This window comes from Danio rerio, chromosome 4 (genome assembly GCF_052040795.2).
Source record: "Danio rerio strain M-AB ecotype USA chromosome 4, GRCz13ab, whole genome shotgun sequence".
NCBI lineage: Eukaryota > Metazoa > Chordata > Actinopteri > Cypriniformes > Danionidae > Danio > Danio rerio.
The window spans coordinates 45110111-45136011 of record NC_141024.2 but is presented as its reverse complement, the minus strand read 5'-3'; the positions used below and the strand labels follow the sequence as shown (position 1 = coordinate 45136011).

Below are 25901 nucleotides of genomic sequence, written 5' to 3'. Positions count from 1 at the left end.
CTTTACCTGATTTTTCTTTCTCAAACTAGGGCACATAGAAATTAAATGACCTAAATCGTGGCAGTAGAAGCATTCGCGAGATTCCGCAGTTTTTACCTGCTTTAGCGATTTTGAAGCTTTTCCATTTTTCTCAAAGACTGGCGAAAAATTTGACTCACGACGTGAAACAAACGTGCTCTTGTGCGTCAAAACAAACTCATCCGCGCAAACGGCGGCTTCAGCAAGAGTCAACATTTTTTTCTCATTCAGAAAAACAACAATTTTGTCCGGCAACGAATTTTTAAAATCCTCAATCAAAATTAGTTCACGAAGTTGCTCAAAATCAGTGACTTTACTGGAGTGACACCACTTATCGAATAGCATGCTCTTCTCCCGAGCATACTCCACAAAAGTTTGACTGGAACCCTTCGAATGCAAACGAAATTTTTGCCTATAGGCCTCGGGGACTAATTCATATGCTTTCAGCACCGCACTTTTCAGTTTATCATAATCCAAGCTGTCGTTAACAGACAAAGCGGAACTAACCTCTTGGGCTTTTCCCATTAATTTGCACTGAATCAAAAGAGACCAAGTCTCTTTCGGCCAGCGCAACGCCGCAGCTATTCGCTCGAAAGCGCCGAAATATGAATCCACTTCGTTATCCCGAAATGGGGGTACGAGCGTAATATGACGACTGATGCCAAAGTCAGCATAATTATTAGAGGACACAGACAACAAATTAACCGGGGTTGGATTAGAATTAACAGCAAGTGAAGCTGATGGTGAAACAGTAGGTATAGGAGACAATTTAGGAGGCAAGACTGGTGAACGACGGTCAGCTTGCGTTTCTAACTCGCATTGCCTAAAACGTAGAAGCTGAGTAGTATGTTCTTGACGCTTAATTTCGAGATCTAATTGTTTCAACTGAATAGCCAATTTTAAATCATCTAAATTTGTTCCACTTGGTGAATGCAACATAGAATCATCTGTCGCGTGGCTATCAGCACCGGCGTCTTTTTGCGCTGCTCCAGCAGGCCGAGGCTGTAAAACGCCTTGCTGCACCAACGAATCATAAATTAAATCTCGCACTTCTTTTTTCTTAGCAGTTTTCACCACGGAGATATCATAGAAATCAGCCACTAAAAATAAATCAACCTTACGGCATGACTCCAAAAGTTCCCACGAAGGAGCTTGTTTAAACGCTTCTATGCTAAACTCCATAATCTCAACCTTTCCCCACAGCACAAGATCAAATTTCCAGTCACCAAAAATAGAAAATATTTAAATGGTACTCACCAGCAATGTCACAAGATTTCTCTCCGGACACGAAATTTAAACGAATAAACAGATCAAATTAAACTAAATTTGGATGAGGAAAAAACGGACGAGCCCCCAATTATTACGCCCCAAGTCTAGGGGAAACGAAAAGGGCATAAAAAACGAAGAACAAACAAATGTGTTGGGGTGGTGGATTTCCCAAACTAAACAAAACTTAAAGCAAAAGATTCCCTTCGGTCGACAACCAAACTCACACACTCAATTGAGAGTATATATGAAGATATTTATTATAGAAAAAATAGGGTTTATATAAACAAGCATTTCGTCAGGGTGACCACAGGCCAAAATAACAAACAAAAGAATCTATAAAATAAATCCACTAAATTACCTATTACTATTTAAATAAAAATACAAGAATCTTACCTGACTCCCTAATATAAACAAAGTCAAAAGTAATCAAATAAATAGGCAGGTCACCCCTACACGCTCAAACTCTCAATAAATATTCAAGCATAGGATGGTCATCAATACAAAATTGATTATTGTTGGTCGTCGGCCGAAGGGGTGAGGGAAACCCAGGAGCTCCACTCCAAACACCGAACGCAGCAGAAATGAGCTCTCCGATTCCTGCCGGAAGCTCCGTTTTATACAGGCCTCGTAGACCAGCAGCCAATCAGAGCAGGGAATCACGCCGGTGTGGGAGCCTATAAGACAGCAGAAAAACAGCAAGGAGGCGGGACAAAAGAAAAAAAGAGTACAATCCGCAATAATAAAAAAATAAATAAACTTCAGTCGTAACAGTGTGTGTGAGAGAGTGAGTTTGTGTGTCTGTATGAGAGAGAGTGTGTGTGTGTGTACGCATGTGTTCACTGCTCTGTGTGTGTATGTGTGAGTGTGAGAGAGAGGAAGTGTGCGTGTCTAATTGTGTGATCGTATGCATGGGTGTGTGTGTTTGAGAGAGTGTGTAAGAGTGTGTGTGTGTGTGTGTGTAGTCCTACATTTGCGTGGTCCTGCTGTAATCCTCTTCTCTCCTCCATGATCCAGACTGTAAACACACACAGATTGACATTCAGTCAGTACACAAACATCAGCTTAACACACACACATATGCACGCGCGCACACACAAACACACGTTCGCACACACACAAACACAGATTGTCCTTCAGTCAGTACACACACGCACGCACACATGCACGCATGCGCACACACACACACACACACACAGGTTGTCCTTCAGTCAGTACACAAACATCAGCTTATAACACACACACAGACAGACAGACAGACAGACAGACAGACAGAGGCACACACACACATTCTCTCACACACACGCACACACACACAATAAGACATGTGGAGTGTGTGCTGAATGCTGGATTGTGATTGGCTGATCTCAGTGCATTAATAACTGCAGTAAAACAACATGAGTGTGTGTGGAGCTGTCAAATCAGCTTCTGAATGACACACAGAGCTTTTAGATCAGATGTGGAAACAGAAAACAGAATGGAAACACAGAAACAGACAGATATAAAGACTGAAGGATTCATTCAATGATCAATTGACAAAAGCGCAGCACAATAATAAAGCAGAATTCAGTGTTAAATGACTTGAAATATGATGGAGATCTTCATCTTCTGTCAAATGCCTCTTCATCATCTCCAAACATTGCTAAGTTGGAGAGCAGTGAATCCAGACCAATCTGCAGTCCTCCTCGCCCTTTGGAAGCTTCGTGGGTTTGTGTTCTGTTTATTGTTCTTAATACTTCAGTTATAAAGGATTAGTTTAGGAGTTTTTTGTCATTTGCTTTATTTGAGTTTGTTCAACATGTGATTGTCACTGGACTATATCAGAACCAGCATCACTGTCTGCTGATCACTTTTATTGCCTGATATTTTGTGTTCATGTTAGTTAATAAGCAGAAAAGAGCCAGATTACAAGATATGTGAGATATTTGCCAGAAACATCTTTGTTATGTCCACATTGTGAATGTAAATTTATATTGTTTATTTTCTTCCTGTTTATAGTTTTACTCCGCCCTTATTAAAGTGTGATAAAGGACATTCTGTGTCTGTGAAGTTAATGAGGGAGAGTTTAACTTGCTGTTAAAGTATTGTAGCGTACAGTCCACAGATAAAATTACTTATTGATTTTATCACGGTCTGGGTTCAGTCGACAGGACGGTTTACGACTCCTGGCTCCAAGAAGTCTGGATTTTCGTGACAGCTTAAGTTATCCAGGGAGACTGGAGAGATAAGCCTGGAACTTCAAAGACATTCCTTTCTTACACGCACACACCTCCCACACCCACAAGGACACTAGTCCAAAGAGAAATTGACTGAGAAATCAGGGACCAGCACAAAACTAAAGTGTTATGTTTTGTAAAACTTTGTATCTCATTTCTGACTTTTCTTACCTGTGTAACCTCTCTTATAACCTGGATGCCTGTTCCTTTTAGGCCTTTTTAAAGCATAAATAATGTGAGGATGGGAAAAATGCATATGTACTTTTAAACCCCCTATGTTTGGTACCGATGGGTTTCATTTTACAACACATGATGCATAGAGATCATAACTCGCATTGCTTTATTCTTTAAATACCTGTATTAAATGCCTGTGGACACTCAAATTTGCATACGAGCAGCCTCGAGACAAAAGAAGGATTCGCGCTCAAACTTTACCCTAAAAATCATTGGTCAGAATGCTGAACGGGTTGTCACGTGACCCGCAGGTATAACCAGACTTCTCCCCAAACATCCTGCAGAGAGTAGTCCGAACAAAGAACATCACCAAAAGGTGGCCCTTTTGGAGGGCCACGCGGCTTTCTAAGCCGCATGGACTTTTCCCGCCATGCTTTCTTATTTTCCGGCAAAGTAAACTCAGTTTAAAGTTTGCGATCGTGTTCGTCCGAACTGTATTACAAACCCAATCCATCAAGAAGGACATCAAAAGAGTTTCATCAGGAAGAGACCCACATAAAGAGAGAGACTTCCAGACATTAAAGTCCAGGTATTTTTAGTTATGCGATTAAGCTGTGCCCCTTTTATCAAAAAGGTGTTTTTATAATCTTGGTGATCCTTAATGGTGCGTGTGGAACTGAAAGTTTTGTCACTCTTTTATCTGCAATCTCTATTTCCTCGCTTTGCTATTTCTCTTTGCTGTTGCACGTTCTATAGACCCGATATCTCCACGTGGTTAACCTTTGTTCTATGTTTAATGTATGTTTGTGCATTTGTTGTTATTTGTCTGACTAGTCAATAAATTCCATTATAATCAAGTGAATTGTATTGTTTGCCTCACGAGAAAATGTCACTGAAATACAGATTCCCCTGCCTAGCTATTATAAGTTGATTAAAACTTATGAATGATTAATCTACTTCACAAGAAGTAGCAATTAAATTCCCTTTTTCTAAATGAATAGATCATTGACGTGGCCGCTCGGAAGAGGCTCTGCTTGCTCTGCTCTGCAAGGCTCTGCTTGTGTTTGTTTGGTCAAGTTAACAATAAATTGATCATGAATATTAATGATTAATAATAATTCGTTATTGTTGATAATTTATATTCACAATCTGAGAGTCCGCTCGGTCGAGCGGGCAGGATCATATACAATCATATGTTTGTTTGACCAAATTGACAGAAGCTTAAGCCGGAATATTAATAATTAAGAATAAACCGTTATTGTTGATTATTAATATCCATAAAATGAGCTAATTTCTGTCACGTTTTAGCGTGATCAAAACAAGAAACAAAAAGGTGCGGATCCAAGTGCAGATTATTTATTTACAGTGCAACCAACAAGGTGATAAGAATACAAAGTAACAAATAAACGACAAAACCAGAAACTAAATCAGAGACGAGGCTCAGGAATAACAAACTCAAACAACAAAACCTTATTAGAAAACAGACTAGACAAATGACACACGAACTAGACTAATGCAAAATACAAGAACAGGATCAGAATAACAAACTGGGACTCTTAGACTTACTCGATACTTAGACAAGGAAGACAAACGACGCGATAACAAACAGTGGTAAAATGGTAGTATAAATAGTCCAGATAATCAACAGTAACACAAAACAGATGTGATGACAGGTCAGTGTAGGTGTTCCGGTGTGTGCGCGGGGCATGTATGAGAATGTTGTTTTTCCTGGGACGCTGTAGCGCCTACAAAGTCCTAGTGCACTACAGCGCCCTCAGGTGGTCACAGACGGATGTGACATTACGGGGTTGGGGGCGGCGGAGCAGGAACAAAGGGAGGGATGGGAGGGCCAGATCAGGGTCAGTCTGTGGGTTATGTGCCCCGACAGGAAGCCAGGGTGCAGCCGGGAAATCTGTCCGAAATGAGAACCACCAGGGAGGGGCGGGAGGGATGACCCACGGATGATCCTGCAGAAAACACAAGGCAGGGAACCCCAAGAGAGCCAGCTGGAGAGGCAACTGGACAGGAGCCGGCGGGACTGGAGGCAGCTGGACAGGAGCCGGTGGGACTGGAGGCAGCTGGACAGGAGCCGGCAGGACTGGACGCAGCTGGACAGGAGCCGGCGGGACTGGAGGCAGCTGGACAGGAGCCGGCGGGACTGGAGGCAGCTGGACAGGAGCCGGCGGGACTGGAGGCAGATGGACTGGAGCCGGCGGGACTGGAGGCAGCTGGACTGGAGCCGGCGGGACTTGAGGCAGCTGGACTGAAGCTGGCGGGACTGGAGGCAGCTGGTCTGGAGCCGGCGGGACTGGAGGCAGCTGGACTGGAGCCGGCGGGACTGGAGGCAGCTGGACTGGAGCTGGCAGAGCAAGGAGCCCGAGCGAGGTCGGCAGAGCAAAGAGCCGGACTGAAACCGGCAGGGCCTGAAGCCGGACTGGGGCCGGCAGGGCAAGACGTCTGGGAGGTGCCGGCAGAGCAAGACGTCTGGATGGCGTTGGTAATGCCAGGAGCCGGACTAGGACCGGCAGGGCGAGGAGCCTGGGTGGCGCCGGCAGGGCGAGGAGCCTAGGTGGCGCCGGCAGGGCGAGGAGCCTGGGTGGCGCCGGTAAGGCCAGAAGCCAGACTGGAACTGGCATTGTACTGCGCTCTGGGGCTGGAGCCGACACTGGCGGGCGCTCCGGGGCTGGAGCCGACACTGGCGGGCGCTCCGGGGCTGGAGCCGACACTGGCGCTCCGGGGCTGGAGCCAACACTGGCGGGCGCTCCGGGGCTGGAGCCGACACTGGCGGGCAGTCTGGGGCTGGAGCCGACACTGGCAGGCGCTTTGGGGCTGGAGCTGACACTGGTGGACTTTCTGGGGCGTGAGCAGTCCTGTTCCTACGCCTCCTCCGTCTGGTGGTTTGAGAAGGGAGAGCATAGTTAACAGGTGAGGGAGCTTGCTCTGGAGCTGGAGCCGACACTGGTGGGCATTGTGGGACTGGAGCAGACACTGGGGTTCCACACAGTTCTAGCAGGCTCTCCAGAGGCTCAGAAAAAGGTGATCTTCGGACAGCTCGATGCGGATAAGGCCGCAACTCCAGTCCTGCCTCTCTCCTCTTTCCCTTGGTTAAATCAGCTGGCCCCGAAAATATCCCTCTCTGTTGCCCTCCACTCAGGCCTCCCTCCTGAGGGTTCTCCTCCCTCAGGGCAACAGAGAGAGGGGAGCCAGCGATCAACAAAGCTGCTTCAATATACCGGTAAAGGTTCCAGTCCTCCTCATATGGTGGCATTAATGAACGGACTGGATCCAAAAGTCCTCCCCGAAAAAACATCATTAATAACAAGTCACTATGAGAGCTCTTCGGGGCTAGCTCCAAAAACTCCTTGATATATCGCTCAATAGAGCGATTACCTTGTTTTAGGCGCACAATAATATTATCCGCTGGATCCATAAGTGATCGCGTCGTTCTGTCACGTTTTAGCGTGATCAAAACAAGAAACAAAAAGGTGCGGATTATTTATTTACAGTGCAACCAACAAGGTGATAAGAATACAAAGTAACAAATAAACGACAAAACCAGAAACTAAATTAGAGACGAGGCTCAGGAATAACAAACTCAAACAACAAAACCTTATTAGAAAACAGACTAGACAAATGACACACGAACTAGACTAATGCAAAATACAAGAACAGGATCAGAATAACAAACTGGGACTCTTAGACTTACTCGATACTCAGACAAGGAAGACAAACGACGTGATAACAAACAGTGGTGAAATGGTAGTATAAATAGTCCAGATAATCAACAGTAACACAAAACAGATGTGATGACAGGTCAGTGTAGGTGTTCCGGTGTGTGCGCGGGGCATGTATGAGAATGTAGTTTTTCCTGGGACGCTGTAGCGCCTACAAAGTCCTAGTGCCCTACAGCGCCCTCAGGTGGTCACAGACGGATGTGACAATTTCTGCTACAGTATACACAGGACGTATTTGGAGAACAGTATACACACATTTCTGACCTGATACTGTACAGTTCTTCAGCAGAAATGTAGAGAACAAGTTTCACTGCTCAACTACAATGCTGAAACTGTACAGTGTTAATATGAGATATAATATCACGCTTAATGTGAGAACTGCCCCAGTGCACTGACATATTTAACAGCTTTGATTAATATCTGGAGACTAGAAGAGGAGTGAAGTATCAAAGTATCTGTATTCACAATAAAAAAGGCAGTGCTGCTCCACATACTTGAGTTTGTCCAGTGTGTAGTTTGGATCCTCCAGTTGTTCAGAGAGCAGCTTGACTCCTGAATCTCCTGGATGATTGTAGCTCAGATCCAGCTCTCTCAGGTGTAAGGGGTTTGAAGTCAGAGCTGAAGACAGAAAACCACAGCCTTCCTCTGTCACCATACAGCCAGACAATCTACAAACACAGCAATAGTCCACATCACACAGTTGGACAATCACACATCTCTTTGTGTTGTGAAGATGCTGACTGCTGTTTCTGCTCATATCAACAGCAGTGATGAACACACACATCCTGATTAGCTCTCCTTATTGATCGAGCCCTCGCATCAGCAAACACACTCACACACTCAACAAGGACTCAACATCATCTGTAGAAGTGTACAGAGTAAAGACATTGTTCATAATACACCACATCAAGCTGTAAAGTCTGCTGTGAGGAGGAAGAAGACACACTTGAGCTCAGAAGATCATCTTAAAGTCATGTATAAAACACAACAGATAATGAGCTGATTGCATCATTTATATTGTGATTTTGTAGTGGACTAAAACAAAATGAGCTCAGACAAACACAAACCCGCTCTCTTCATGTGTTCATCACCTGAACCACAGTCACATTCCCCTGACAGTCGGACACGAGCCCTGATCAATAAGAGACTGAGCTGAAGGAAAATGAATGACTGATCTTCAATCTGCTTCAACACACACACATTTGTATAGATATGAATAAATCACAGCCCTGCAGATGTTTAGTTTCTTCTTCTGTCAATCCACTAAAGGGGCTCCACATCTGGTATCACCTGTTCACACTGCTGTTAAAGCAGGTAAAGACACGTTTACACCTGTAATCTGAAAGCAGTGTTAGCGCTGCACTTTACCCAGGGTTATGAAGCGCTGCTATGGAGTGGTGTTAGCATCGTGTTTGTAATGTTAACACTGCATTGTGGTTAGGGATGCAATGATTAACCGGTTTCACTATTAAACATGCTTTAATTCATCACGGTTTATTAATCCTAAAGACTTCTCAACATCGTTTTTCTGCATAGATCAAAACTGCTGCAACTAACCACAGTTATGGCCACTGTGCTGCGCTTTACACTTATAACCACACACACTGGATTAACTATGACTGTGGGTATATAAGGCACGTTCAGGCTAGTTTGTTATTTCCAATGGAGAGCTTTTGTGACTGCAGAAAATGTAAACAGCTGAAGTTTGAGGAAGACGCAATGAAAAGTCCACAGGTTTGCAAACCCACCTTCAGTTACAAACAATGGCGGCATTGAATTAAATTTTTTATTATAAAATGTTGTTTGTTTTCTAGCAGAAATATTAATTATTAATTGACAAACATATAAAAACAATAAAAATAATATTTTCATAAAGTAACAGTAGTAAACAGCAGTACACAGACTTTTTATAGCAGATAACTCACATCCAAGCACATTGAAGAAAGCCTGATGATGAGGAATGTTATTCATTGTTAGTGTTACATTTATTCTGGCGCTCCTACATTTATTCTGGTGCTCCTACATTTATTCTGGCGCTCCTGCATTTATTCTGGCACTCCTACATTTATTCTGGCGCTCCTGCATTTATTCTGGCACTCCTACATTTATTCTGGCGCTCCTGCATTTATTCTGGCGCTCCTGCATTTATTCTGGCGCTCCTACGTTTATTCTGGATCTCCTGCATTTATTCTGACGCTCCTGCATTTATTCTGGCGCTCCTGCATTTATTCTGCTGCTCCTGCATTTATTCTGGCGCTCCTACATTTATTCTGGCGCTCCTGCATTTATTCTGGCGCTCCTGCATTTATTCTGGCGCTCCTACATTTATTCTGGCGCTCCTACGTTTATTCTGGATCTCCTGCATTTATTCTGGCGCTCCTGCATTTATTCTGGCGCTCCTGCATTTATTCTGGCGCTCCTACATTTATTCTGGCGCTCCTACATTTATTCTGGCGCTCCTGCATTTATTCTGGTGCTCCTGCATTTATTCTGGCGCTCCTGCATTTATTCTGGCGCTCCTGCATTTATTCTGGCGCTCCTGCATTTATTCTGGCGCTCCTGCATTTATTCTGGATCTCCTGCATTTATTCTGGCGCTCCTGCATTTATTCTGGATCTCCTGCATTTATTCTGGATCTCCTGCATTTATTCTGGCGCTCCTGCATTTATTCTGGCGCTCCTACATTTATTCTGGCGCTCCTACATTTATTCTGGCGCTCCTGCATTTATTCTGGAGCTCCTACATTTATTCTGGAGCTCCTGCATTTATTCTGGCGCTCCTGCATTTATTCTGGCGCTCCTACATTTATTCTGGAGCTCCTACATGTATCCTGTCATTCCTACATTTATTCTGGAGCTCTACATTTTTAAAGTTGGGAACACCGGTGCTACCAAGTAAAAAAGTTATTTTAAACCCTGCATTAGACAAACACTGTTTTTGTTTATCCCTGTTTTTATTTATTTTTTCATTATTCTGTCGTTTATTTTACAGTGTAAAATTATTACTTTTTGTATTACTTGTTATTACTTATTTTAAGCACAAGGAGGGAAATGGACTAGTGTTTGTTTTTAATGTTAGTTTGTGCTGTATTATTTGGTTATTGAGCAGCAGTAAATAACACTGTAAAACGTGTAGTTCTCATGTGATTTTCTAAACTAGTAGTGTTCTGAAATTAATGATTGCTTAATAATCGTGACAACCATGAAACCGTGATTATTTCTCAGACTAAAATCCTAAAAACCAAAATCTATAATGGTTGCATCTCTTAATTGTGCTGCTACTGTAAGTGTGTTCAGTGTGTGACAGAGCAATGTGTGCTTGTTGCTGCTGGACACTTGGCAACAGGAACAGCCAATCAGAAGCTGATCAGCGAGGCTCATGACATGTCCGTAAGGGGAAGTGTACATCATGTAAACAGCAGTCAGAGAGAGAAAATACATATTCAGAGATGGAAAGTGTGTGAACTGGAGTGATCAGGAGATGTTAGATGACATGATTTGCTCCTTGTGTTCTTTTATTTGTATTTTTGTCTTTGTCTTCTTGAAGCTAATGACCTACACGGCGACATTTAATATACCTGACAACATGAGGAGAGCTCATTTAGCTCATTACCATTATGATTGTGTTATAATTACTCTTACGCCTCACTTGAGATCAGCATTATTTAGACACCTTGTTAGTTAAAGTTAAAGAACCTCTACACACAGCACCGGTCACCTGTGTCAGCTCCAAAGCAAAAGAGCAAGAAGAACTCAGAGCAAGTGATGAACATTTCTGTTTACAGGAGCTCAGAGGCTGTGTCTGGTTACCATTAGGCTTTCTGCTGCACTGTATTCAGTTCTGCATTCTGAGTCAATAAACCCTAAGATTGCCTGCTGCACCTCTAATCAGCAACATGACAACACAAAAAGCCCTAATAATAATGTGGGCTATTATGAAATTGATTAGTAGTTATTGTTGAGTGGAGAGTCATTTACCTCAGTGTCTCCAGTTTACAGTTTGGACTCTTCAGTCCATCAGAGAGAAGCTTCACTCCTGAATCCTGCAGGTCATTGTTACTCAGGTCCAGCTCTCCCAGCACACAGTTTGAGGATTGTAAAACTGAAGACAAACTCCCACAGCACTGAACAGTGAGATTACAGCTCTGCAGGCTGTGAGGGAAAAACAGAAATAATGATTTTGCATTTATCTATTAATCCAGAGCAGAGACAAAAACATTTAAATGTTGTGTTTTAGTTTGAGCAAAGGTAAAATCACTATATGGACTCTGTAAATACTGAATTTAAGGGAGAATACAAGGCTTTAAATAAACATAAAAGTATTCTTTACCAAACAATTCACATTTTGTGTGATAATTAATTATTAGTTATCATTATTAAAAATTTTCTCCGTTTTCCAAACTCATGTTAAGAGATTAGAGCTATCAGTTTTTTTATTGTGTACAGCAGGAGATCAGTGATACATATTTGATGTGAAAACACAAATAGTCTGCGCTGTTTCTGCACTGCACACATATGACTCCAGCAGTGGTGTAAAGTAACTAATTACATATACTCAAATTACTGTAATTAATTACCTTTTCTCGGGAATTGTAATTTACTGAGTAGTATTAAAAATGTGTACTTTTACTCTCACTTGAGTACATTTTTAGTGCAGTATCTGTACTTTTACTCCACTACTTTCCTTCAACCTGCAGTTACTGCTTGATTTTTTTCTTCTCTATGGTAATTAGAAAAATCAGTCCTGTAATCCATGTCCAATAAAATCACAGATCGAAGGTAAATCACATCATAATGAACTACTTCAAGACATGTTCACTTTACATTGCAGCAAACTGTTTGGAAGCATTAAGTGTCCAAGAAGATGTTCAAAATCTTTACACGCATTGACCCAGAGACTGTTTAGATCAGGGATGCCCAAACACAGGCTGTTTCTCAATTCAAAGAACACAGAGAACAGACTTGTGTTCTTGTGGAGACCGGTCTTGCCAGCTTTCCTCGGAAAAACAAACTCGGGAGACCACGAGAACAGAGAACGCGTCCTTTGAGAAATGAGATACTGCGTTCTTCCTGATGGTCACATGACCTTCACTCGTTTTAAATGGTAAATTATTTTAACAGTACAGCATTCACACAACGATTTATTTTCCCCACTTTTAAAAATATATACTCTGCATAAAAAAAACATTATCAATATACTCTGCACAATATGAATAAAACGGTTTTTAATACAAATTTCAGCAACCAACACCCTTAATGTGTTTATTCCTTTATTAAGATGTCCATGGTGATGTTACCCTTCACTGTTTCATTTAGGGAAACTCCTGAAATAAATAAGTGGTATCTCTGAACTTGAATAATAAATATAGATAAAATGCTGCGCTTCCCACCTCTAGTCGCAATGACTTCTGGGACTTCTAGAGCGAGATCGGTGCTTAAGTCTGCATCTGTGCGTCCTCGATATCAAGATCACATCCTGGAAGTTTCACGCATGCTCTGTTCTTGCGGTCTTGAGTATTGGAACTGAACTTTGGCAGCTGATGATGACGTTACACGAGAACACGAAGACGCAAGACAGCTGAAGAACGCATATTGAGAAACAGCCACAGTCCTGGAGGGCCAGTGTCCTGCAGATTTTAGCTCCAACTTGTCTCAACACACCTGCACGGATGTTTCTAGAAAGCCTAGTATGAGATTGATTAGCTTGTCCAGGTGCGTCTAATTGGGATTGGAACTAAACTTTGCAGGACACCGACCCTCCAGGACCGAGTATGGGCACCCCTGTTTTAGATGCATGTCACTGATGAGAAGATGATGGATGTTTACTGTATGATAACCGAAATGGCCTTAAACACCCAGCAGGCACACGATGTCAACATGCCATCAGATTGAAATTGTACCCTAACGTCGTGGAGACGCTGCATTTTGTTTGAAAATGAAAATCGAGCTTACATCAGAACTCAACATCAGCCCGATGTCAGTGTCCATCGTCCAACCTGAAACCAACCAAATATCAGCAACTAATGATGTTACAGCTTGACGTTGTGTCGACGTTACCATGAAATCTTTCAGATGTTGAATTTTGGTTGCCATAACTGCTGAATAAATGTCAGTATTTGATGTCAATAGGATGTTGGTTTAAGATGTTGGCTCGACATTGGATTTTGGTTACTTTCTAACAACCTAAAATCCACCAAATATCAACATTATTTGATGTCATTATTGGACATCAAAGTAACGTTGTCCTTAGACACTGGCTAGAGATTGAATTTTGATCACCTGACATCACAACCTAAGTCTAACCTAATGTTAGCATCTTATGACATTGTGTGCCTGCTGGGCAATAACTAAATGCACTACAGAATGTTACATTTACACACATCCACAAATTACATGTAAATGCATCAACTTTTAACAGCATAATAATCACTACTCACTACTTATGAGTACTTTAAAAAGGGCTACTTTTTACTCCTACTTTGAGTAATATGAGTAATGGCAAGTAATGGTACTTTTACTGAAGTATGCTTTTTCAGTACTCTTTCCACCACTGCTCATGGGTTGCAGATGTGTTGCAAATCGATGTGTGAAATGGGCATAAGTGTATGCAGAAAACTCTTACAGTACTCTTGTGGTGTTTTTGACCACTGGTATCAGTCTCATCAGTGCTTCATCAGATCTTCTGTATTTCTGAAGTTCAAACTTCTCTTGAGTCTCTTCTGACATCAGGAGCACAAACACCAGACCCGACCACTGAGCAGAGGACAGATCCTGTCTTGTAAGATTTCCAGAGCTCAGACTCTTCTGGAGTTCCTCCACAAAGTCATCTTTCAGTTCATTCAGACAGTGGAAGAGGTTGATGGTCCTCTCTGCTGATTTCTCCTCCTCTATTTTCTTTTTGATATAGTCAGTCGTGTCTTTGATGTTCTCAGTTTTGAGCTTCAGTCCTGGCAGGAACTTCTTTAGGTCACTCTGATTAGACTCCAGAGAGAGACCCAGCAGGAACCGGAGGAATAGGTCCCGGTGTCCGTTCTTGCTTCGTAAAGTCTTCTCGACTGCATCCTTATGAAGTTTAAACATGGTCTTTGTAGAGAGTTTCCATGTCAGTTCCTTTTTCCAGGACTCAAGAAATAGATTTGCTTTCTTGTCTTTGTAAGTGAAAAACACATAGAGAGCAGCAATGAACTCCTGAACACTGAGGTGTACAAAACTGTAAACCTGTTCCCCTGAAATGGGGTTTTCTTCCTGAAACATTCGAGTACATAATCCAGAGAACACAGACCCTTCCTTGACATCTAGCCCACACTTCTCCAGATCTGTTTTGTAGAAAATCAGTTGTCCTTCCTGCAGCTGTTCAAAGGCCAGTTTCCCAAGCTTCAGAACAATGTCTTCAAAAGACCAGGCCTTGGCTTTAGGTTCAGAATCGTTGCTGTATTTTTCTTTCATCTGTTGCTTTTGAGACAGTAAGTAGCTGGTATACATCCCTGTGAGAGTTGTGGGTGTTTTTTCATTGCTCTCTTGACCCAGCAGAGGCTGAAGAACAGTGAGAGAGATCCAGCAGAAGACGGGGATGTGGCACATGATGTACAGACTCCTGGATTTCTTGATGTGGCTGATGATGTTTCCAGCAACCTCAGGACTGCTGTTTTTGATGAAGTACCGCTCCTTCTGCTCATCACTGAATCCTCGCACCTCAGTCACCTGATCAATGTAGTCTCGGGGTATCAGACTGGCTGCTGCTGGTCTGGATGTGATCCAGATGAGGGAAGAGCGAAGCAGCTGTCTCTTTAAGAGATGTGTTACTATCTTACTCACTGTCATTTCCTTATCAACATCTGTTAATCCATCATCCTCCTCTTTAAAGTTCAATTCAAAGCGATATTCATCCAGTCCATCAAAGATGAACATGACCTTGCCTTGTTTTTCAGGAAGAGAGCTCAGTCCTCCACTGCTAAAGAAGTACTTGTTAAGCAGACCTATGAGACTGTACTTTTTTTCTTTAATCAGATTCAGTCTACGGAACGGCAGTGGAAATATGAGGACTATTTCTTGATTGTCTTTTCCTTCAGCCCAGTCAAGGATGAATTTGTTGACAGAGACAGTCTTTCCCACTCCTGCGATCCCCAGTGTCAGGACTATTCTGTTTTGTTGACCTGTGTCAGGCTGAACTTTAAACATGTCGTTACACTTAAGTGGTTTATCTTTGGCTGTCTGTTGGTTGTGTTTTGACTCTATCTGTATCACCTCATGGTCATTCTCTCTTCCTCCAGTCTCGTTCTCCACCACATATAGATCAGTGTAAATATCATCCAGCTTCTTCTTACGACCTATCTGTGAATTACCAATCAATATCTGCTTATAGTCCTCCTTTAAGTTCTCCTTTAGTTCACGGCTGGTGTTTGTGTAATCAACAGGAGGGGATTTACAGGTCTCTGAAGCTGCACCTGTACAAGAGAGAGGAACAATTAGTGTTTTTATTAAAGTGAATTTTAATTACGCCCTGTGCTTTCCAACACAAAAAAATAACAACAGCACTCATGAAGTCGTTTGTTTCAACATTTAAATGACGTGAAACCTGCAGAATTAAAGTGTGCCTATTACAGGTTTTTGAATTACTTCATACTCTGCTGATCATTTGCTGTCTCAATGTTTCCTGACCTATCAATTTGTTTAGTTATTTTTTACAGGAACGACTGTCTGAAAACAAAACATGCACACAAATATAGAGATATTTTATTTTTTAAAGAAAATATTTATAATTTTTTGCCCCCTGAAAAAAAGCTCTTTCATTTGAAGAAGAAAATCTGCAGGGGCTCAAGCCCTCCAAAGCGAGATCCAAGGACAACTTCAACCCACCACACAGAAATGTCAGAACAGCTGATTTTTTTTTTCTGGTTTTATTATTGGGGCATGTTGTGGACAAAATAACACTGTAGATTTTGTAATGTTTGTTGTGTATTGTCCTTTCAGAATGCAAGTTTGTGAATGTGTCATGGATGGATGACGTTCAACTTCAGACGAGCTTACTTGTGTGTCCATGTTTGGTGTTTCTTTATTGTTGTACAGTTTGACATTATGAACACTGAGATCCTAAAGTCTGACATGAGAATCATGTTCATGAAGAAGCTTCGATCATACAGGATTATTTAAGAAATGCTCAGTGTGAGCCGGCTTTACAATGTGTTCTTGTTCCAGTAATGTTTATTTTACAACTGATCTTTGTTCTTGTTTTCCTTTGCTCAACTCTATATTCCATATTTGTTCATTCTGTCTATGAAAATGAGTAATAAATGATTGTTTTGATAGTTTTATCTTTGGAGGTCTTCTCTCTTTGTAAAGCACAAATTGTGTAAAAGGCTTGATAGAGATCTTGCAGTTGGATAATGATTCTGCTAATGCTTATATATTTCAACAGCCATGCAGACTCCTGATGACAGAAGATGAGGGGCTACTTTACAGAAATCCAATTCTCACATAAACTTTAATGAGAGTAGTATTCATTCATTCATTTTCTTTTCGGCTTAGTTCCTTTATTAATCTGGGGTCACCACAGCGGATTGACCCGCCAACTTGTCCAGCACGTTTTATGCAGCGGATGCCATTCCAACTGCAACCCATCTCTCCATACACACTCATTCATACTCATACACTACGGACTATTTTCGGACAGTGTCAGCTGGTTTTACAATGTGTTCCTGTTTCAGAAATGTTACAGCTTATTCTAAGCTTCTTCATTCTTGTTTTACTTTGTTCATTAACATAGATATGTCCTGTGCTCCCCATTAGAAAAAAGAACAATTGCACATATAAATACAGTATTAAATTCAGATGAACGAAGACAAACAATATATTCACACATTAGCTATATAAATAATATTAAAAGTATTTACATTCATTGCTCAGAAGCTGTGAAATACATCTGACTCAAAAACCATTGCTAGGACAGGGTTTTAACATGAAATGTTTGAGCTGAAAATGATCCCATTTGTAAAATTTGACAGGGAATTAAACAATACCTTGCTTCTGTGTATTCTCCAGCTCTTCAGCTAATTGATTCTGCTTTATTTTCCTCAGGGTGTCCACTGTGATCTTCACAGCTCTTTCTGATCCAAAACATGACACCAACTTATCCACTGTCTTTCGCCTGTCAGCATTCTCCAATTCAGCTGTTGAAATCTCTCTATGGTCATTCATTAAATGCCACTGAAAGTCCTTTAGTGTATCTTCTTTCAGTCCATCCAGTGAGTCCTTGAGCCGCTGTTTAACATTCGCCATGGTGCTTCACCCACTCACAGCTACAGGACAAGAGCAACAACATCTGCATTAGTTTCACAATTTACCATATGTTTTCACAGTTTAACATATAGACCTAAGCATTTATTTCTTGTTTGAAAAAGGAAATTAACATGTGAGTAGAAACTCCACATTTCAGAAAGCTAAATAATGAAAATTGATTGTCACTGTTTTAAGTGGCTCTTACTAACCAGGAATAATGTAGATGTTTGTCTGTCTACATAACTTGTGTCTTGAGCAGAAGCTCTGTAACTCTTCTTCCTGTATCATCATACAGGAGTGTTTATTTAGATGTTCAACTGATTAAACACAACCATTTTAGACAACTCATAAAACCAGTTTTAGATGACAGGTGAGACTGGTGGAGAACCACACACATATTCCCACTGTTAAAAGACCCTGGCATACTACTTAATATGAGTACAAATACCCATCACTGTGGTGGTACCCTGAAAGTTTACATCCTATAATTCATATGCGGTGCAAAATAAGGGCCTATCATGGACCTTTAAAGGTTCAGTGATACTTAATGTACCTTATTGGTACATATTTATCTGATGGTGTTGTAGAATTATTGCAAAAACGTGAACACTGAAAAAACTGACGACTAATATAATATAAAAGCTCTTGGAATGCAGTTGTACATGCTCAGAATCCTCAGAATCATGTTGTTTTTATTGTGACACACATGGCCACCTGAGTTTAATGAAGACATGGGAAAAGAACTGGATGATCATTGCAGCAGCTCGAGAATATGCCCATCTAGCAAGAATTCTTGCCCAGGTTTGTTATAAAGCTGGTAGAGCAGGCTACACAGTTTAATAATGAACACACAGTATGCACTGGTGTATGAACTCACATTAATCACTGTCTTATAAGGTGGATAAGCTGGCGGCTGGCATTCATAGGTTTGATGTAGCAGGCATGGGTCAGAGGCAGGCGGCGAGGATCAATGTCGGTAATACAAAGCAAGGTTCTAGACTGGCGGCAGGCAAGGCAAGGACGAGGAACAGTCCGGGTTAGCAACGGGAGATCAGGCAAGGATAAGTAATGCTCAGAAATGTCAGCAATGGCAGAACAAGACATCGCTCTGGAGTGTGTGTGTGTGTGTGTGTGTGTGTGTGTGTGTGAGCTGCTTATATGTGTGTAAGGTGTGATCAGGTAATGTGTAACAAGTGTGTAGCAATTAGTGTCTGAGTGAGTGGGGATGATGTAATGTCAATAGTCCGGTGATGATGACCTCTGCTGGCCAGCGAGGGGAATGACTGGGACCGAGTCTGTGACAATTATTAACCATGTCTAAGCATTACCATTATTAATGTGCCTAAAGTGCAATGCCTCATGGGTTTCTAAATTTCATGACACACCAAATCTGGCTTCCAGACGATGGCCAAACATTGGGCCATAGCTTGCCAAGTTCAGGACAAGTTATAGGTAAATAACTTGACTGAGACTAGGCCCAGATATGGTCCATGTTTGGCCGTTATATGGAAGCTAGACATGGTCCAATGCGTTCAATGTTCTCGCGGTCTCCTGAGTTCGTTCTTCCTAAGTGACCAGGTAAGACCAGTCTTCACAAGACTACAAGTCAGTTCTCTGCATTCTTGGAATTGAGAAACAGCCCATGTTTCGATCTTTGATTGGTCTTTTACAGTCACATCCTGTGATTTTACAGGTCAGAGTTCACCAAGCTTAAACTTTTCAATGCAGCGAACTGCAAAACTTGTCGCATGAGCTTTTGTTTCCAGCCTGTCACATTCGAGTGCATCTAAATGGAGAACAGTGCAGTATGACTGCAGCTTAACTCTGCTGCTGAGTTACTTTAACTCAATTTAGAGTGGGACCAAATAGACTCTGAGCTGAGGAAATGTTACTCAGAGGATTTTGCTGTTTCTGAGAGTCAGATGCACCAGTTGCTCGTTACTCTACCAGCTCAAAAGCTGGGCAGCATGTCTGTCATCCTGAGCCTGATGTCAGAGAGATGAAGCTCTGTCCTGCCTCACTGTAGAGTTGCTGAAAGTAAAAGAGGTTGCTACTGTGTGAAGCCTAGAGCTTACAGCTTATTGTAATGTTTTAGAAAAGCTTTATCATTGTTATTGTGATCCTTCTCTCTGTGTGGAAAGCTGTAGGGATGTGTCACAAATCACAACTGAGCTCAATAGCAAGTGAACAGGGAGTTTATTAATTCTCAAGAGCCTGAAACATTAGCAGGCACAAATACTTTGTGGAACTGAAATAGCTGTCAACAAGTGGATGCAAGGAAAGTCCAATACAGAGAAGAAATTCAGCTTCAAGAAGTGAACTCGCCACTAATGGAACTCATTGAGGACAGCCTGATGAGACACAAACGTGAACAACACCAAACTGACAATGTAAAACGCTGACTAGATATAAGCATAGTAATGCACAGCAGCTGTAGCGTGATGATGAATCAGCTGAGTGGTGCTAAGCAACAAGGAATCACCAGTGACAACAATACCACGTGACCACACAGATGCTGAAGATAAACACAGAACTTCAGCCACACATACCACACCCACACACACTGAGACACTTACTAAGACAGTACCAAGTACAGTACTACCAAACTTGGAAAAGTGATATGTTATATTTCTGCATTACAGCAAAATCTAATATATTACAGTAATTGCTTTACTTTTGTAATGTGTTACTCTCAACACTAATATTAAAAGCAGAACAAAAGATTCTACTGCTGATAGAAGTGATCAAACTGGATTTTGTGGGTTTCCTCTGGGTGCTCTGGTTTCCACCACAGTCCAAACACATGCTCTATAGGGGAATTGAGTAAGTTAAAGTGTTTTCCAGTCCTGGATTGCAGCTAGAAGGGCATCTGCTGCGTAAAACATATGCTTGATAAGTTGGCGGCTCATTCCACTGTGGCAACCCCTGATAAATAAAGAGACTAAGCTGAAAATAAAATAAATGAATGAATGTACTCTTGAAAATAATTTTCCTTATTTTAGACGATAATTTGTTACTTTGTTTTCTGCTTTAGTTTTGATAAATTTCATGATCTCTGAAATGTACAGGTTTAATAGTATTTAGAAAAATAAAAGTGTATAAATAATGTAAAACAGGTGACAGTTGTAGGCACAGCAGTTGTTTATCATCAGAATCAGTTAAAGCAGAAACACTTCAGGCAAACACATGAAACCGGTCTGACTGCTGAAACTCTTCAGGGTTTTCAGCTCATGTATCTACAAATAAGATTGTGTGAATCCACTGTAAAATAAACTTAATGCATTCGTGAATACTGTTATTGCAGTGCGAGTTTTCTGCATTCTGTAGCTTCAGTAAGGGCGCACTCACACTATGCTATCTGAACCGTGCCAGGCCTGTTTCCCTGTACGTTTGAGAAGTTTCAATGCTCAAAATCACGTCAAAAGTGGATCATCTGGGGCCTCATGTATCAACGCTGCGTACGCAGAAAAACTTTGCGTACGCCAGGTTTCACGCTCAGAATCGCTCACGTTTGGAATTACTAACAATGAACTGAACGTGGGAATGTGCGCAGCTTCACGGCAGCTTTCTGGCTGGCGTACGCACATTTTTTGTGCGTGTCTGTTTTATTTCCATTGGCGACTCCTAGAGGCAGTTGTGTTAAATTCTTCTCTACAAAGTGTCTGATCCTTGCAATGGCAGCTGTATGAGACGGGTTCATCTAGTAGGTATGTAAGATTTCCATACCATACATTTGACCAGCTAAACATTAAAGCACAATTTGCAGCAGTCGCCTGTTTTCCCAATGTAATCTGAGCGATCTACTGCACACACATTGCTATAAAGACACTATCTGAAGATGAATTTGCATTCGTAAATGAGAAACACTTCCATTCAATAAATGTGCAAATAAAATATGATGCACAAATTTATTGATGATTCCTACTTGTCTTTCTCGTGATAAATAGTGGGCAAAATCTGATATGTAGCGGGGAAAAAAAGAAGAAAGAGTTCATCAGACGCTGGATTCGAGCCGAGTTCATGCTCGAACATGTCTGTACATGATCACATGTGTCTTATGAGGTGCTCCACTGAGACTGCTAAGGGTACTGCAACAGTTTAAAGATATAAACGACACTATTTCTTTTTTAAATGCACTCAGTGCGATGTTCAGACCCAACTGTGTTAACCGCATCAGCTAAACTCTCCCACTCTATTTTTTTCTTTTGTTGTTAATTCCGGAGAACAAACTTGCAAATAACACCACTTTTCTCCGGTCTACCTCCGAAAGCAGCACCTTCAATTCACATTCTGTTCAAAGTTTCTCTTTTTGCTTGATTTTGCCGTTGCTTTTTCGTTGGGTTTTGCCATTAGCATTGTCATTAGCATAATTATACGGGGGAAGAGGCAGGGAGGGGTTTTGTGCTCGTGCATGTTGCACTCAGTTTCACGTTCATTCAGATGTACAAAAGAATATGCGTGAGATTCGGCGTACGCAGCGTTTCATACATCTGAATTTTTTTCTGCGTACGCACAGCTTTGTGCGTACGCAATGTTTTAGTAAGATTTCCACTCAAGTCTTCGTACATGAGGCCCCTGTTCAGTGAATTATTTGACTGTGTGTCACTGCATATCAAACAACTAAAATGATATAACTAAAGAAATGTCCCCTGTGGTGAGCTTAATAAACACTCATAAACACAGATTTCATTATCAGAATGGGATGGTTTTTGCTTTCTGTGATCCTCTTCTAGAAACACTCTCGACATTAAAATGTGTAAATGAAATCCTCAGAATGATTAATCTCAGCAGTAAAGTCTCAGAAAAACAAAGAGATGATCGACAAATAATCAGTCGACACTCATAGATGATATAAAGCACAGAAAGAGCAAACTCTCACCTCAAATAATGCCTGCAGATCTCTCTGTTCCTCCGCTGAACTGTTGAGCTGATCAACAGATCTGAAAATTCTTTCACCTCTGAAAAACACAACAAACCTGTTTGAGACATAAGGAAATAACCAGTCAGATGAGAAACACAGACACACAAGTAGATAAGAATAGAAGATAGCAATGGAGGCTTTGCTCAGCTGGTAAAAGCAGTGCTGTGAGTACAAAAGTAAAGCAGTCACTGCAATATAACAGGTCACTTTTCCAAATGTGTTATACATTGTACTTGCTATAATCTCAGTAACACAAGTTATATTGTCCATGATGGGAAGTGTGTAGAGTTTAAATGAGAAAAAGAGTATACGTAGCACAACAACAATGATGAAGCTGCTTAAAAGGCTTTAATAAGTTGTATTTTGGATACGTTTCAGACAGTATTGATCTCTGTAACACTACAGCAGAGCCAGACACGGCATCATCACTCCAGGATGCCGAAACCAAAGCCAAAGTTAGCCCAAAGTAAGCCCACATATGTCAATCACATCTCACCTCAGTGGCTTCCTTTTGACCTATAAAGTTTACCCCCTGTGGCTTACTTTTGACCAATTGCGTTTGTCTTTGCTCTGACGTCATTTCGACCAATCGCGTTTCACTTCAGTGGCTTACTTTTGACCAATCGCATTTCTTTTAGCTGTGACGTATTTTTGACCAATCTTTATTATTAGTTTATTATACTGTGTGTATTTATGTTCAATGATAAGTTACAATCGACAGCAAGTTAACAATATAGCAGATGTTTTCTTCATAACTTGTAAAATGGTAATATTTTCCATGATAAATACAGAACAAAATGTCGCTATTGATCAGAAAAGGTAGAATCATATCCATTTGTTTAAATGATTAAACAAAATGTTCTATTTGTTTAGAATAATAATGCCCCCATTCGACCTAGCAATATTGGGCCCCTATAATCATGGCGTACACTCTAAAAAGTTAACGTTACTGTAGTTAAATGTACAGTTACTTATAATGTAATTGCATTAAATACAGAGTAAAACTGTTTTTTCTTAAACATTTAATTTCGCAAATAATTCTATAATTTAAAAACATTTTTTTTTTGTAAAACAGGGTTATATTTATAAAGACGACTGCACAAACTTTAAAAACATTTGAGTTTAACACTTGTTCATGACAATATATGATATATATTTAGTAATTAGATTGTATTGTATTTTATAAATCTATTGTAGAATATTATAAGCATATATTGTATTTTGTTTATTTTATTACTTGTGTTTTCAGATATATTACACAACAGAATAGTTATATTAAATAGCTGAAGTACAAACATTTTATTTATAAAATAGTCATAATGTAAAGAGTTTAATGTGTATTTTATAACTTAATGTTTTAATTTCTGTTGTTTCTCATTTATTTATATGGATTTTAAGTTGTACTACCATGTCTACATTAGGCATATCTGTAGAAAATTCACTAGAAGTCTATTTTATGGTCATGGTCATATTTACTACTGCTATAATATGGTTTATGTCTACCTTAAACCGGCCCAGTTCAAATTATTGTTTCACACTTAATGTAAATGTATCTTTATGATTGATCTAGGTAATGTACTCTCTCATGATTTTCTTTAAAAAAATGTACGCATACCTGATTTTCCGCTGCCAATCAGCGACATCAAGCAGACTCCTCTTGGAGCCATCTGCAGAGGCAGAGCACCTTGAAAGCAGGGAGTCTGGAAGGGCCAAACCCAAGGAAGAGGTGCTGGTAGAGGCCACTGCTTTTGTCAGCAGCAATGGTGGAGACCCCAGTGACCACAGAGCAAATTTTAGATAGTAGATTTAACTACCTTGGAGTTAAAATTAACACTCCCTCAGAGTTTATATGGGAACCACTACACAGCAAATTCATTGGTGTTAAATTTCAAATGTTGTGTTAATTCAGAGTAAAGTGTTAAAATTCTAGAGTTAGATAAAGGTAAAATAACCCTCTCGGCATTAGAAGCTGATTTGCCTCCTTGTCATACAGAGTAACATGTATCTACACAGCAAATTAATTGTTGTTAAATTTCAAGTGTTGTGGTAATTCAGAGTTAAGTGTTAAAATTCTAGAGTTAGATAAAGGTAAAACAACCCTCTCAGCGTTAGAAGCTGATTTGCCTCCTTGTCACACAGAGTAACATGTATCTACCTTTGTAGAAAACCCCTGTATTTGAGAAACTAATCAGAGTGTCTGAAATCTCACCACACCCTCATTCACCTGGCCCTTAAATTAGTCAATTAGTTTAGTCCACTAGACAGAGGCTGTTTCTCAATTCCAAGAACGCAGAGAATGGACTTGCGTTCTTGTAGAGTGCGGTCTTGCCAGCTGTCCTCGGAAGAACGAACTCAGGAGACCGCGAGGGCAGAGAACGCGTCCTTTGAGAAATGGGATGCTGCGTTCTTCCTGATGGTCATGTGACCTTCACGCGTTTTAAATGGAAATTAATTAAACATTACAGCCTTCATACAACGATTTATTGTTTCCCCCCTCTTCAAAATATATACTTTTCATAAAAACATTATAAATATACTCTGCACATTATAAATAAAACAAATTTTAATACGAATTTCATCAAACAAACACAATTAATGTGTTTATTCCTTTATTAAGATGTTCATGTTAATGTTTACCTTCACCATTTCATATAGGGAAACTCCTGAGGTAAATAAGTGATATCTCTGAACTTTAATAATAAATCTAAATAAAATGCTGCGCTTCCCACCTCCAGTCGCAATGACTTCTGGGACTTCCAGAGCGAGCTCGCTGTTGAAGTCTGCATCGGTGAGTCCTCGATATCAAGAACACATCCGGGAAGTTTCACGCGTCCTCCGTACTTGCGGTCTTGAGTATTGGAACTGAACTCAGGCAGCTGATGATGACGTTTCACGAGAACACGAGGACGCAAGACCGCTGAAGAACGCATATTGAGAAACAGCCAGAGTGAATAACCACAAATAAGTGAATTCAGACACCTGCTGTTGAACACCTGCTGTTAACAAGCACAATCACTGAAGGAATAAGAAATTGAAGGAAGAAATAAAACTACAGACACAGCCTCACACCAAACCAACTGAATTAAAACAGAGGATTAAACAACTCCATTAAATAATAGTATAAGCAGCTTCACTGATTACAGTTTGACTTCATTTCTGTAAGAATATTTGACAATGAACAGAGGTTATATTTTTTTTATTAAAAATATTTCATTTGACCTCACCATCATAGAGATCAGAGGCTGCTTATTTGAGTTCTTGAAGCTTTACTCTCATATCCTAATGTTTCTCTGACTGC

General features: G+C 40.8%; 2 protein-coding genes across 3 annotated transcripts in view; one reads left to right on the top strand and one right to left on the bottom strand.

Moving 5' to 3' along the window:
• LOC103910934 (uncharacterized) overlaps nt 1-25901 on the top strand; it is a 492719-nt gene that overhangs the window by 310416 nt on the left and 156402 nt on the right. The window lies entirely within an intron of this gene.
• On the bottom strand, nt 1520-24967 carry LOC148681418 (protein NLRC3-like). 2 transcript variants are annotated; one of them, XM_088650232.1, is made up of 8 exons: nt 24219-24967; nt 22562-22640; nt 17424-17702; nt 14030-15851; nt 11386-11559; nt 7903-8076; nt 2256-2302; nt 1520-1961 (listed from the first exon to the last, which is right to left on the bottom strand). In XM_088650232.1, the coding sequence occupies exons 3-8, from the start codon at nt 17680-17682 to the stop codon at nt 1753-1755; spliced, it is 2685 nt and encodes an 894-aa protein (XP_088506358.1). In that variant the 5' UTR covers nt 17683-17702; nt 22562-22640; nt 24219-24967; the 3' UTR covers nt 1520-1752. The 2 variants fall into 2 exon arrangements, with proteins under 2 accessions (XP_088506358.1, XP_088506359.1); XM_088650233.1 differs by lacking the exons at nt 1520-1961; nt 2256-2302 and having other exon boundaries at nt 5015-8076.

Excerpts from the sequence above, each read along its gene's own strand:
- LOC148681418 (XM_088650232.1), bottom strand. The coding sequence starts at position 17,682 with ATGGCGAATGTTAAACAGCGGCTCAAGGACTCACTGGATGGACTGAAA. Across the intron at positions 15,852-17,423 it reads GGAGAATACACAGAAGCAAG|GTGCAGCTTCAGAGACCTGT; the intron begins GTATTGTTTAAT and ends TCTCTTGTACAG. Across the intron at positions 1,962-2,255 it reads TACAGCAGGACCACGCAAAT|GCTCCCACACCGGCGTGATT; the intron begins GTAGGACTACAC and ends GCTGTCTTATAG.